This window comes from Zootoca vivipara, chromosome 1 (assembly GCF_965207765.1).
Source record: "Zootoca vivipara chromosome 1, rZooViv2.hap1.1, whole genome shotgun sequence".
NCBI lineage: Eukaryota > Metazoa > Chordata > Lepidosauria > Squamata > Lacertidae > Zootoca > Zootoca vivipara.
Window position 1 is genome coordinate 64,712,455 of NC_142582.1, and position 15,274 is coordinate 64,727,728.

Here is a 15,274-nt window from a genome sequence, read left to right on the forward strand (position 1 = left end):
TTATCTGGCCAAAACTCATAAAAATAATAAATGCTTGTAATTGTTAAAATTAAATTATTTGTTTTATTGTGTATCAAGTATTTTAATGCTGTCTATTACAACTTAGTGGTTCTTAATTTTGCTCTTTTTTGAAAGGATATAATTAGTATATTGGCTTTCCCTACTAAAATATTACAGGGATGCATAAGCTGTGTTGTCCTTCCAAAGACACTTCTACAGTGTTGCAACCAAAACTTGTATAAAGGTTGTACTGTAACTTTTATTGTGATAAAATGGCAACACGTAACTCTTGGGATTTGTCCACACTGGAGCAAAATGTGGATTCACATCAGTGTGTCTCCCTGTTAACATAGGGGCATTCATATGACATCTTCCCCATCACAGTGTTTTCCCAGACCTTTCCTCCTTTATATGTGAGATTTATTAATCCTCCAGTAGTTCAAATCAGTGGGAGGGAAATGCATTTTAAGTGGGAAAGGCCAGGTCCAGGGACAATACAGCTGTACCTTGGAAGTCAAATGGAATCGACTTCGACTTCCAAAACATTCAGAAACCAAAGTGCGGCTTCCGATTGGCTGCAAAATATTGACTGCAATATTTTGAAGCAGCTCAAAATATCTGCATGTTGATTTCACAAACTTTTAAGTTTTTATTAACGCTTTCTCTCCCCTCTTGTTTTCAAAGATTCATCTTGCGTAGAAAAGTTACTTTCTAAAGACTGGAAGGAGAAAATGGAAAGATTAAACACAAGTGAACTTCTTGGAGAAATTAAAGGTATAGTATAAATTAGACACCATATTTTATTTTGAAAAGCAGATTTTTAAATAGTGCAAAAAGTACTATTGATGTTTACCCTTGACTTCCCAAGAATTCTAATAGGACTTCTCTGCTTGTGGTGAAGTACCGTAAATAGCTTTTTAGTGAGGAGCCTGCTCTGGAACTAAAGGCGGGTTTCATTTTTTTGGAACAGGTCTGTCTCAGATTCGTTGAGCTCTGCAAGGTTCAGTTATGTTCTTAAGCCTGCATTGGCTTTCTGGTTGGTACACTTTGAACAGGAGTGTCCTAAGATGTATAATATACACAGTTGACCGTCGCCTATAGTGAACATGGAGGCAAGGGATTTCCGGAGAAAAAGTTCATTGTATCCTAGGATAGACCTCTCCAATGTTCCCTTTTGTATACTATAGTTCGCAAGCACAAGGATGAAACCATGCTTCCTAGTTGTTTCCTTGGGCTACCGTTCTCAATCAGTGTGTGTGTGTTTTAGTTATTAAGATATTTATACACCATCTGTTATGTGGACATTTCTAGGTGGTGTTCAGTAGTACAATAAAATCCATATAGAAACACAATTAAATACAAGTTCAGTGGAGCAGTAAAATAATACTAAAATTTCTAACAGAGACTAGCATCAATAGATAGGAAAGGTCACGTGTTTCTCTGAAAATAAGACACCGTCTTATATTTATTTTCCCTAAAAAAAAACACCACCATGGCTTATTTTCAGGGGATGTCTTATTTTTTCCCTCCTCCTCCTCCTGCCGCGGCCGGCATTGCTGCTGCGCCTATCACTATGTCTTATTTTCGGGGTATGGCTTATATTCCTTGAATGCTTAAAAATCCTGCTACGGCTTATTTTATGTCTACGTCTTATTTTCGGAGAAACAGGGTAAGTTTTTAGCATGCACCGGAATTGTAATCTGGATCTTCTGGATCAAGATTAAGGACAGGACAGGCCCACCTATAGCATACATATTATAGTAAATGAGTATTGAGGTTACCAAGCCATGGGTGCTGTGGTAAGGCTAACTCTGTCCAGGAATGGCCATGCTGTAGAATACATGTACTCCAGGACCGTCTCTTAGTGATTCTGAACAGTATTTCATTTAGAAAACACTGCTTAGTGTTTTGTTTGAAAATGTAGGGATTTGTCAGGTTTTACTACTTAATTGTGTTTGTGCTGTGTAGTTATTCTTTCCTCCTTCCCAGAATCACTGATTGTTCAGAGTGGAGCTGTGAAGCAACATTGTAAGACGGAAACAAGTTAGGTGATCGTGGAGGGGGTGGGTAGAGAATCTCAATAGCAAGAAACAAAGGTGTGGTTCTGGGAGGAAGAGCTGCTCTTTGCACTGACTGTTACTGGGGAGTTATCTGCTTTATCAGACAGAAGGCGTTGTTCTTAAGGAAGCACATACTCTCCCTTTGAAAAAGTGGCCTGCAATACTGGCATATCAGCTATGGGGAAGGATGCCAGGAAAAAAGGAAAAAGGCAGCCAAGCTCTTCCGTGCCTGCATGTTTGCTATGCCAACCTTGTTTACTAAAACAAAGGGATGTGAAAATATCAGTCATAATACAAGACATATAGTGGAAGGTGCATTTTTTGGCCTTAAGGTAGATGTTTAATTGCCTTTATCTTATTTAAAATTATATTCTATATCTGTTTATAATAGACTTGATAAGACAAACATTGTATGGAAATTGCTTCTCTACTCCCTGGACACAATTAATTTTATGTTGCATGTAGTACTTACAGGCAGTTCACCACAATGCTTTTCTGCATGCATCCTAGTGAAATTAGTTGAAGCTGCTTGCTAACTTATTTATATGAGTGCAATGTTTATCAATGGTTGTGAGTATGCACCCAGTGATGCATACTTGGCTCTTTGCCCTCATGGCAGATTAAATCTAGGTGGGGCAGGAGGATAACTGGTTGAGTTCATATTTGCATGAAGACCTGATTGTATTTAACAGGATACTCAATATGCACCCACACTGTGCATATTCCTTGATCTGTATCAAGTTTCATGTTGATGGCTTGTGATAGGTTGTTTGTGGGGGCAAATAACATGACATATAACTCCTTGTTTACAGGATTTGCTCTGCTGGCCAATCTGGTACTGTGCTAAGTTCAAGGTTTTGGTATATAAGACCATATAGAGGTCAGCTCTTCAAAGGTTTAAAGATCAAAATTTAATTGGGCTAGTGCTCCCAAATAGCTCTCATCTAATATTAATGAGTGGAAAATGACTTATTTCGAAATTTCTCCAGCAGTAATTTTACATGCAAAACCTTCCTTCCTTCCCTGTCTGTCTGTCTGTCTGTACAGTGGTACCTTGGTTTAAGTACACAATTGGTTCCGGAAGTCTGTACTTAACCTGAAGCGTACTTAACCTGAAGCAAACTTTCCTATTGAAAGTAATGAAAAGTGGATTAATCCATTCCAGACGGTCCGCGGAGTACTTAAACTGAAGTGTACTTAACCTGAAGCAAACTTTCCCATTGAAAGTAATGGAAAGTGGATTAATCCGTTCCAGAGGGGTCCGCGGAGTACTTAAACTGAAAGTACTCAAACCGAAGCATACTTAAACCGAGGTATGACTGTAAATAAAATATTTAAATAAAATATTGAGGTAGACAATGATAGTGATTTAAAGCCCCACCCCCATTTTCCAACTTTCCCAGTCAACTATCAGAAAGCATGGTGCCCCTTATCATAACAAATAGCCTGTTTTTAGTTTGGCTTCACATGTCAACATAAATCTCTTACTTAGCAGAATCCTGCAAGCATCACACTATCGTCCCACTGAAATAGCCTCCAGTGGTTTCTCTCAAAACACAGGGTCTTTGAAGATCAAATAAATGAGGCCAGTCCATACAGAACATAAGCAGTTGTGCTATCTCCAAGAGTCATGATTGTCCTAGCAGCCTTGTAGATAGACAGCTTCTGGGTCACGATCTAGTGGGTGAAGTGTTCTGGCTTCCATTTCTAGAGGAGTATACTACTGGAACATAATCTATATTTATACGCATTGTGGCTTAAATGTCACATGCAGTCTTTCTTTGTACAGTATGCTCTATTTTTGGATAGACATTGACGGATGTGCATAGCTTTGCCCACTACAGAAAAGCATTTGCATTGTATGACTCTTTGACTTGCACAAAATTCTTTAATTCCCCATGCAAAGATCTTCTTCTTTGATAAATTAAAGTGAGTTCAAAGCTTTTGTTTGTAATTCCGGTGTCCTAAGAATAATTAGCAAACAGAGAGGCCTGTGCTAGTTTCAAGATTTTAAAAGTTTGATAAGAGTTGACCTGTGCCATAAGAGATTTCCAGTATAAAATATACTGTGCATATTCCTTTATCTGTATCAAGTTTCATGTTGATAGCTTATGATAGAAATAGCTGTTAACTCTCTTCAGAGAAGAGAATTGCGATGAAAGATGGAGTATATGTTGTAATTGTGATAGGAGTAGGATTGGTATCTATTCTGTGAATGTTGTACTACTACGTTGTTGCTAGAAGTGCTGCCTCTTGCTTTCAGAGGAAGGCATAAAGTGGGATAATTGATATTACAGTTGTATTAGGAATTCAGAAAGAGAAAAATGTAGGTTAGCTGTCAGAGGTTCAGCATGCATAACAAGAATACACAGGAACTCTGTGAGCAATAGAAGGCTGAAAAGATTGCCGTATTAGTTTTCTTTACAGTTTATTTGAGATGCATTGAGATTATTTCTCTAATAGTGCCAAAATCCCTTTTGGCAAGTCACAAGTGTATACCGCAGCCTACTTTATAAATATATATGGCTTATATATCACAGGAGCACCCATAGGTTTTTAATTATGCCACTTTGTACGGTTGTAGACATTTCAAAGCTCCCCTTTGTGCTCTCTGTTATAAACGTCTTTTCCTTCTTTTGAAGTCTACATGATATACATATGAGCAATTAAAAACACAGCTCAGGGTTGGAGACACAAGGTCTTCTTAATTAAAACTCAAACAAAAGCTACAAGCAAAGCCCCCCTCACTCTATGATTAAGGTCTAAAGTGTTATAATATATTAGAATCATTGTTAACTGCTAGGGTTTAAAAAATCAATATACAGGAAAAAGATCAGTTGGTTCCAATTAGAGAAATCAATGTAAATACGAAACAGAGCGGAGAAACCCTTAAACCCAGTAGCAGGTCCTGATTAGTAATATACTACAGGGCATAAAATTATTTTTAGTAATGAATTTATTAAAGTGACCACATGGAATAAAATGTTTAATTTTCCATAGTTCTGATATGCAGTGTAAGTATGTTTTAAATATATTGTTTATTATCTGTTTATTGTATATAGGAAAAAAAAATGAGACTACAATATTTCTAAGCATATTTAAAGTACATAACTCCCCCACCCCATTGAAATCAGTAAAAGTGCTTACCATAACTCTGGGTGGATCATGCATTAAACATGCAATGAAACTTTTTACTCATGTTTCTTGTGAGACTACTGTTTGTGTGAAGTGTCTCGAATGCAACTAAGATGGTCCCTATCATACCTTACCCCCCCCCCCAAAAAAAAGAGGTGTCAGGGTTGGAGCAGACACAAGTCAGCACTAAGTCACCAATGCCAGTGAAATTAAATCTTTATGCAAGTAAACCTAAATACAGTTCAGGCCTAGTGGTCTCAGCAATCCTTCCTGGTAAATCTTGCCCCGATGGCAAAGTTGTGAGGACTGGAGGTCCCTGTCTCCCCCTACCCTCTAAGGCTCCACACGTGTTGAGAATTTGAGAATTTTATATAACCCTCTTCAGAAACTATGGCTTTCAGATCCCCTCACCCCAAAACAACTCTAAATTCTAGCTCATTGAGTTGACAGTAGTGAGCTCAGGCCAAAGAAGTAAATTACTTCAAGTAACAAACAGCTTTGCAGAACAGACCTTTAGCAGGACAGTTGTCAGTATCTTGAATTGTAGCTACAATGTCCAGTCAGAAGAAGAAGAAGAAGAAGAAGAAGAAGAAGAAGAAGAAGAAGAAGAAGAAGAAGAAGAAGAGAAGAGTTTGGATTTGATATCCCGCTTTATCACTACCCAAAGGAGTCTCAAATCTCCTCTCCCCTCCTCCCCCACAACAGACACCCTGTGAGGTGGGTGGGGCTGAGAGACTTCAGAGAAGTGTGACTAGCCCAAGGTCACCCAGCAGCTGCATGTGGAGGAGCGGAGACGCGAACCCGGTTCCCTAGATTACGAGTCTACCACTCTTAACCACTACACCACACTGGCTCTCTTACCTCATTCTGAAGTTCATTCATAGTAACAGAGTTAGCCAGGCCCAGCAGGCCATAAAAACAATAAGTAGGAAATGGATTACAAACAAAAGAAGCCGAAGAAGAACATACATTTACATGTGGACCACTCTATGTCTCATTGTTCAGTCTTTGTCCTGAACAACATAGTAAAAAGACATGCCCAGATACTGATTTTCATAATATTGTAAAATTATGAGGCATTGTTTTTTTAAAAAGAAATTATTCAATGCTGCTATGCTCCATATTTCTTAAAAACAAAACAAAAAACAAAAAAATCAGGTGGCAAAACTAGAGAAATTCTATGTCTGAGACCATAGAAACAGCAGAGGGATTTCAAAATCCCTGATCCAAATGGCTTGATGTGCTAAAGCAATGGTTCTCAAAGGGTGTAGTGTGCCACACTGGTGTGGCAGGAGAGGATGGCAAGTGTGGGAAGATTCAAGGATGATCAATATTATATTTTGGGAATAATTCATGTAGCTGCATTTTTTTAGAGTTTCTAGATGTCCCATGATCATATTATAAAGTAGTTGTGTTCTATGTTATAAATCAAGCACTGCTAGCAGTTGTTTCTTTTTGTTCTTCAATGTATTTCTTGAAGGACCTTACATAATAATCACAGGGTCCGGGATAGTTCAAATGGGGAGAGGCAGTCCTTGAGGTATTGAGGCCCTGAGCTATTTAAGGCTATTTCAGTCAAAACCAGCACTTTGAAATGGGCCTGAAAACTAATTGTCAGCCAGTGCAGTTGGGCCAGGATCAGTGCAATACTGTATGTTCAAACAGTCTTGCCTTGCTGAACAACCTGGCTGCTGAATTCTGCAGTTTCCAAACTTTCTCCAGAGGCAGCCCTACATATTTCAAACAATGGAAATCCGGACAGAAAAGTTGTTGAGCTCCTTCAGAGTTCAAAGAAACTGAAGAAACCTCTTTTATTATCCCATCCAAGTCTCATTGCAGATCAGGGATTGGCCACATTTTCAAGCAAACTGATCTAATTTTTACCTCCTGGACTAATGCATTGATTCTTCAGATTTCACACCTCCACATTTTGTGATACAGTTCTTGGCTCAAGAAATGTACCAAACTTTGTTCAAAAATACTTTAGAATGAAATACATACTTTAGAAATGCATACATTAGATAAAATAGTTATTTAAAAATATTTGTATGAATATGCACACATAAGTAAATGACATGGCCAGAAACAACCAATCTTGGGAAAGGAAACATAATTATTCAAATCAAACATAATAATAATAATAATAATAATAATAATAATAATAATAATACACCCAACAGAAAACATTATATTTATGCAATTATGTAATTAATTAAAAACAGTTTCATGCAAAATTCTATTTTAAAAAATTCAAGGCAGTTCACAGCAATCTAAAATACAAATTTATTAAAGTCAAATTCACAAACTTTGTTCATTCACTGATTCAAATATGAAATGGATAGTAAAATGAACGATAAGAAGCAGAACCTTCTCTTAGTTTGCAGGTAGGTTGTTGTTATGAAGAAGTTTCAGAGCATAATCATTTATAAAATGCACAAAGTAAACTAATTCACAGATATATGACCTCAGCCTAATAAAGGTTCCACCAGAGTTGGCATTTTATGAACGAGGTTCTCAAAAGAAGCAAATAAAAAACATGATTGCATATACAGTATAGTTGTTTTTAAAAGCATTGCTTTATGCTGGCTATTAATGCTGAGTATGTGTACAGTACAGTATTCTGAGAAAATCAGGTCAATTTTTTATGTACCAAGTTATGACCTACATATTAAATCTTATTGGATGGAAGAGCTTGAAAATGGCTTGCCATGTGATGGCTTCTCCATGCAGCCCTGTGACATCTAGCATTGCGAATCACATGATTGTTCTCGTTGGTAGGGGGAGTTTGCACACCAGTGTGAGTAGGTCAGGTAGAAAACTCCACTTCCCATCAATAATCCATATGGCAGTGCACACTACACGTTACATGGCTGCTGTAGCAAATTTTGCATGCAAAGGCTGATGTCTTTGTCTGATGAACCTAAGATGTAATTTTACTCTGAATATTCAGGTTCATATCCAGTCTGTCATACTTACATTTATATTAGGGAAGAGGCAATGCTACAAAATAACTACATAGGGAATCTTGTGGTTCTGGGATCCATTACACTAATTTGTGTTTGCACGTAGGGTAATGGAAAGGCCTGTTGGACCTGGAGAGGCAATGATGAATAACCTTCTAATATGATTTACTATATGGCATCAGCGGTTTTTTATTTATCCTCATAATAATGTGCATAACAATTCTTGCAGAGGTACAGAGTAATCTGCCATCTGCTTTAAAATGTTGCATTATAGATTGAACTAAGTGATCAGCTAGCTTGCTTATGTTTAGAACAAATTGTAATGCCTATTAAGATTTGTTTAAATAGGTTTCCATCACAACAGGTGCACAATTATTTTATGAGTAAAATATTATAAGCTTTCTAAATTAGCCAGGGCAAAATGCAAGTTGCCTGATTAAATAATCAAATCTGACGCTTAAAATGCACCTGATTTCGACAGGAATTTTAAGATGTGAAGTTCCAATCTATTGGCAGGTTTTTTCTTCCACTCTGTAGAAACTGATTGTTTGTAGCAAGCAAGTGGCAGCTTGCAGAATAACTGGTTAGGTGTGTTTTACATAATTTGCCTTACATTATACCCAGTTTTTTTTGGGGGGGGGCACTAAAAAGCTGCTAATAATAGGCTGTACCAGGGGAAGCATTATAGTCTGTGTTAAAAATACGAGTACATCATGCAAAATAGTGTTCCGTTTTCTGTTAGGAGAAACCTATGTAATTCAGTATTGGATTCTGCATTACTCTGTACATAACGGGATATGGTCTACCCATTTGATCCCTGCATTCCTTTTGTGGTGGGTGGACTGTGGGTGGGAAATACCTATTTAGGGACATATACATGTGCATGCTCTATCAAGTAACACAGTGAATAAATGTGTACAAGTAACAAATTTGTTTCCATTTTCAGAAATGTGTGCAGTTTACATGCCAGGCAGGCAGGGGCGTACCCAAGATCAAAACTACAGGGGGCAAGGGGCCAAGGCACGGGAGGGGCCACAAAGTGGGGACGTGGGCGGGGCTACGGAGCACCCCGGCGGAGCGTGCAGCAGTGGGAGAGAGCGGCGCTGCCGGCGGGGCTGGTGGGCAGAGGCGGAGGCGCAAGTTCGGCATTCCCGCCACGCCCACCAGCTTCCCATCACGCTCTCTGGGTCCCCGCCGCGCTTGGCTTTGCTGGAGAATGGGCACGGTGGGTGGGAACGCCGAACTCGCGCTCCGCCGGGCTGTGCTCTGCCTCTGCCCACCAGCCCCGCTGGCAGCGTCGCTCTCAGCCACGGCTGCACTGGCCCTGCTTCTAGGAGGGGCAGCTGCCCCCTGCCCCGCGCTGGGTACGCCCATGCAGGCAGGTGTGTGATGCAATCTGCAAAGTGTGTTATTTTTGTATGGGAAAAACCCTCTGAATTTAAAGTGTAATAATTGCACCAGATACTTTGCAGTTGGAGGCAAATTCTTATTGTGTAGCTTGGTTGTACAAGGTGACTATTCCGCAGCTGGGCGGGAACTTAATTTTTTTCTCAGATATAATCCCTAGGGATGGAAATTTAAAATTATCAAGGCACTTTCAGCTATCAGTTTAGACGAGCCATCTTCAAACTTCGGCCCTCCAGATGTTTTGGACTACCATTCCCATCTTCCCTGACTACCGGTCCTGTTAGCTAGGGATCATGGAAGTTGTAGGACAAAACATCTGGAGGGCCGCGGTTTGGGGATGCCTGGTTTAGACTGTTACTTGAACGGATGGCCATACAAATTAGCATTATCTGAGAAAAGCAGCGCCAAATTTCAGAATCAGTTGTTGGGACTACAGTACTACTAATCAATGGCTGTCTTCCACTGATGGTACATTGCTAACAGGAAAAGAAAGTTTTGTGTGTGATGGCAATCACAGGTGCATAGAAAGCCACGTCATACTTTGTTAAACTAATTCTCCATCTAGCCCAGAGTTATGGCTGCATTCGGATGTAATTTCAAAGCCTGATTTAGCACTACAAGAACAAGTCTATGTCAGCCTCAGGCTCATGTACTCTCTCTTCCCCTCCCCTTCAGCATGACTTTGAGAAGATCAAAAGCTTTCACTTCATTTGTGATCTAACTGCAGTTAAGTATTTTTTTGAACTATAAATTGTGGTTAATCTTAACTATGGTTAATTGAAAAAAGACAGCTTCGTAAACTATGGTTTGAAGTTGGCTTGGCTCAGCTAAGCAAAACTAAGATAAACCACAGTTAGTCCACATTTGAGTGACATAACAAGCTGCAGTTAATCTAAAATAGAAGTGAAATGTTCTTGCAGCCCAGAGGAGAGAGTTGTATACACCTGCAAGATTGATCAGACTTTACTGGTGGCAGTTCTCCATGAGAACAGCGAAGAGGTCTTTTGCATCATCTACTTGATCCTTTTAATGGAGATGCCAGAGATTGAACCTTGGAAGCTTCTGCATGTAAAACATATGCTGTTGGCACGGAGCTATCATCTCTTCCCTCTGTTTTGATAACTGCAAAATACTAAGCCTTCCTTAGTGTACGCTTGAAGTACATCCATTCAAATTATCTGTACAGATTACATGGAGGTAACTTCTTGTTTTCAAATCGCTGCCTGTTTGTCAATCAGGAACTGCAAGTGAAACAAGATAGGAGATTTCACATTAAAAACAAAACAAAAACAACAACCCACAAAGTCAGAGACAGAATCTGGAAGAACTCCAAGCCACAAAAATTAGGGATTGAGCAAGGAGAGAACAAAAAAACTGTAAATGCTGGGTACTGCCTCTGCATATGTTGAATTTAAATAATTGTGTTGATGCATCAGTAATAGTAATTACTCATAAAAATTAGGGTCCTTATTTTGGGCAGCAATATATTTAAGTAGAGGTGAAATTAGATGCAATTTATATTAATTAGGGATAATACGAACATTATGTGAGTGGTTGACATTTCCATTATTTTGAAAGCATGCCACAGTATCTGAAGATGCTTCTTTAACATGACTTTGAAAAGCTGTAGATTGACATGTGCCCCTAGAGTGTTCAATATCACAATAAAAGATCACACAGTTCTAACCTCTTTGAAAACCATTTATAGGCGAGTTTCACCTTACGAATCAATTAAGGGATTTTGAAGCTTATTTTACTCCTTTGGGGGGGGCTTTAGTTTATCCAAACAATGCCTTGCATTATTGTTTAACAACAGAAAATAGCTTTCCCTGTTCTAAAAGAGACAGCAGTGGGAGTAGCATGTTGTGGAATGTAAAAAAAGGGATGTCAGGTCAGCCAATTGGCATTTGCACATTTAGCTTGACAGTATCAAGGAAACAAAAAATGTTATTAAAGCTGTAATCTAAATACACTTACTTGGGAATAAGCTCCACTGAGCATGGTTGGTCTTATTTATTACTTAGTTGCTGTATTTATTATTTTGTTCACTTCATTTGGTAGCTGTGCAATAACTATTGTGCATAAAATAGTAATAATTCACCAACTCTGGAACACAACTGGAGTCTTCCCTGCCATGTTTCAAATTGGAACCCATTCTGGAAGTATGAAAGTAAAATCTGGGGCAGAATCTTCCTGAAATACATTGCATTGCCATCCCTAAACAGGAGCTACTAATGGAGAAAAAGCCAGCAACTGTCCTTGGGTCTCCACACAAGTGTCTGCATGCCTCTAAATGAGCAGGATATTTAAATATTATTAAGCTGGAATTACCACACTGCGCTAAAGTCTACCCTTGAAGTACAACATTTATTTATTTATTTGCAGTGTCAGCTAGTTTATGTGCGTAGGAAAGTATTGATGCTACAGCTGCTTGGTGACATACGGTGTTACATTCAAGGCTACTATGTTTTGGGAAGACTTGCATCCAGAGACCACAAGTTTCTCCATCAAAACATACCATATATGTTGTAGAACAAGGGAATCTACAAGCAGGCATTGAGCTTCAAAAATCGATTGGAGAAGGTTTCACAGGGATTAGTAGCTTATAGGCTGATGACACTACCGGTAAATTTCCCATAGAAATCTACTTTATTTTAACAACAAAGAACTGGAACCACATGTGAGTAAAAGTAAAGGAGAAAGAGAGAGAGGCTGTGGGATGTTTCCTCAATAAACTCTAAAATAAGAGAAATAGGAGCTGCTAAAATGTGGTAAAAAACCACATTGTTCTGTTTTCTACCAGTATATAAACTCAGGTGTCTGCTTTATTCCATCATAGCTGCTGTGGAAATTTTTTGATGTAAAATTAAGTTCAGGCTACATAATTCAAAAAGTGTATTACAGTGTGGCTGCTGAAACTTTCTGCTTGACTAGTGTAAATTACTCTTAAATAGATTTGCTTTGGATATTCTTTAATTTACATTGCTTGACTGAGAATGTAACTTGTAGGCCATGTGATTCACTCATCCTCAACCCTTAATGTCTGAAAATTCTTACGGAGTTGCATTATATTGCATTATTGATCTATCTAAGACCCCTTCCTTGCATTAGTGGTGCTTACTGCCATAAGTTCAAGGGTTTCTCAAAAGGAAGCAAAGCTTCCTTTTATCTCCTATTTCTTTGGGTGGTCTCTGCTTGCATTGGGAAGATGCTCTTGACATAAGGCCAATGTGGTCAAGAAGACCCAAGATGCCTTTTCCAAACCTTGCCAAATTTTTAAAAAATCTTTTCAGTGACTCATACATATATTTGGCTGTTGGGGATTGCATTTGTTGGATAGAATAAGACATCATGCTAATATAATGTGGTTTGAGACAAAGATCTGTTTTATTCTGACTCTACATAAGTGGTTTGATTTCTGATCAGTTAAGGAGAGCAGAGAAAAACTTAAACTTTGTTGGTTACCAGCTGCTTAGAGACATCTGGCTAAGCATATTCATGCCTGTGGTTGAAAATATAATTAGACCAGAACCTAGTAAGAACATGGGTGGAACTATGGTCTGGAAAATGTAGGCCATCTCTTTTATGTGCCTGCTGATTGTGATTTTGGAATTTTTGCTACACGGTTAAGAACCGTGGTCTCTTTTCGTGCAACATGACCTTCAAAGCACAAACAGACTAGCAAATGATTGTGGCTTAAATTTCTGGTGTGTTTGTTCATCCAGCTATATGATCTTCGTATGTTTCTAGAATTCTTTCTAGAATTTTTTCTCTTAGGAACTTGAGATGGCACATGGCTGGTTAGGAGCATTTGGCTATGTTTTTAACTTGATGGTGATTGTGGCTTAGGACTGATTTATGTATGACCTCTCTTTTTGCCTGCCTACATCAAATATAAAACTCACACAGGGGGAGCAATTCAAGTCAGTGGTCACCTGAGTGCTCTGTTATGTGTTTATTATTTCATATTTTTTGTTTGAACTAATCCAACAAGTTCTGTGCTTCTTATGACAACTTCTTAGTTAAAATGAGGAAAAAACCCATCAGTTCTAAAACTGATTTAAGTAAACAGTTTAAGTAAAACAATTTAAGTAAAATGACTAGCCTTTAAGTAAAGGTGACTAGCCTTTAAGTCAATGTGGGCTGCACATTGGGATGAAATGAAAAAATGAACATTTTGAGAGCCACAGTTCTCAAAACTGCCTTCCAAAAGATTTCCCTATCAGTTCTTCTGCAATTTTTAAAATCATTTCCCAGCATTTCCATTTAAAATTTTTTAACAAACAAACAAACAAACAAACAAACAAACAAACTTAAGAGTCACAAAAAGCTTTGCAGGAGACCTGCAGGCGTGATAAGTATTTTTTTTAAATAAAATGGAAATACTTCTACTGAGACCTGCAGATATAGGGTGGTATACACATTTGATAAATAAATAATACTAATACTAATGGGAAATTTGGGGGGACCTGAGGGGAGGGGGCAGCAAAAAAATGGCATCACAGTGGAAAACCAATGGGATCAGTCCATACAATAATAATGATTCTTATTTTAAAAAGTTTTTTTCTTTAAAAAGGGGACACATTTTGGGGATTCTTGGAGGTCCTTGATCTCTAGACTACATAAAATGTTCTTGTGCAGGACTTTGAAGTTCAGGATCAGAGAAGATGGAGAGAGCTGCTAGTGCTTTAATAATCAATGCTATTTCCCATAGGCTGCATTGTGATTTCTGTTTTACATGGCACCTAATCCTCATATTAACAGTGTCATCCTGTAATGTCTACTCCCTCTCAAGAAAATGTGTCTAGCAACCTTCGTCAACCTTGTGTCCCCCAGGGGCCCATAGAGTTGTATTTCAAAATACCTGGAGGGCACCACATTGGGGATGGCCTGGTGTTTAGGACTGCAACTTTAATGGTTGTTTTTTCCTCACTCATATAAAAAGATTTGGAATAAATTGTCTCCTCAAGTAAATCATGGAAAGTTTCCTCTGGACCATTTTTTAAATGATAGACAGGGTATGCAAATCTCTTTCGTTTTGCAGTAAATTTCACCTCTTCATTACTTATAACCAGAGGCAATTAAAAAAAACCCAACAACCTTCAGAGGCAAATATAAGTTTTTCACTGATATACTTGTTTGCATTTGTAAGACATGAAAGGTGGTCATGTAATTAGCATCAAAATTAACATTTATCTTTAAAGTATATAAATATTGCAGTACTATCGTATAGTACTTATATTTATATTTCAGACATTTCAAAGGAGATAGAGACTAATAACGGATAACCGGGTCGACATGGAAGTGCCTTGCTTAATAAGGAACTTATAAGCCACTGTGAAAGATAAGCTACTCTATAAGGATATGTGTAATACTAGTATAAATGAATGGCTGAGGAAAGAACTGCGGTGGCAGGAGCTAGATTCATGTCACACATGGATCTTTTGGAAGGTAATACATCTATAACAATGTGACAGCAGGCTTATGGTGTCTCATAGTACTATTTTTTTTTTAAAAAAATCCAGTCCAATGAGTTTACCAGATTCATATTCTAGTTATCCAACCTTTGTTGCAGGCATAGGTGACAACACAGATAATGACGCAGCTTATCTATAAAACAAACAGCATTTCGATTAAACTACCACTTTTGTGGGGAGAAATGCTGCTTCATCTTCAAGCAGTGATTGAAATTTCTCAAACTATTGCTAG

General features: G+C 38.3%; 1 protein-coding gene across 42 annotated transcripts in view; it reads left to right on the forward strand.

Moving 5' to 3' along the window:
* Positions 1 to 15,274, forward strand: part of SOX6 (SRY-box transcription factor 6) — a 399,510-nt gene that overhangs the window by 227,326 nt on the left and 156,910 nt on the right. For all 42 annotated transcript variants that reach the window (XM_088653558.1, XM_035119983.3, XM_088653582.1 and 39 more), the window contains one exon: positions 685 to 774. In XM_088653558.1, coding sequence (XP_088509684.1) covers positions 685 to 774 — 90 coding nt within the window. The remainder of the gene's footprint in view (positions 1 to 684; positions 775 to 15,274) is intronic.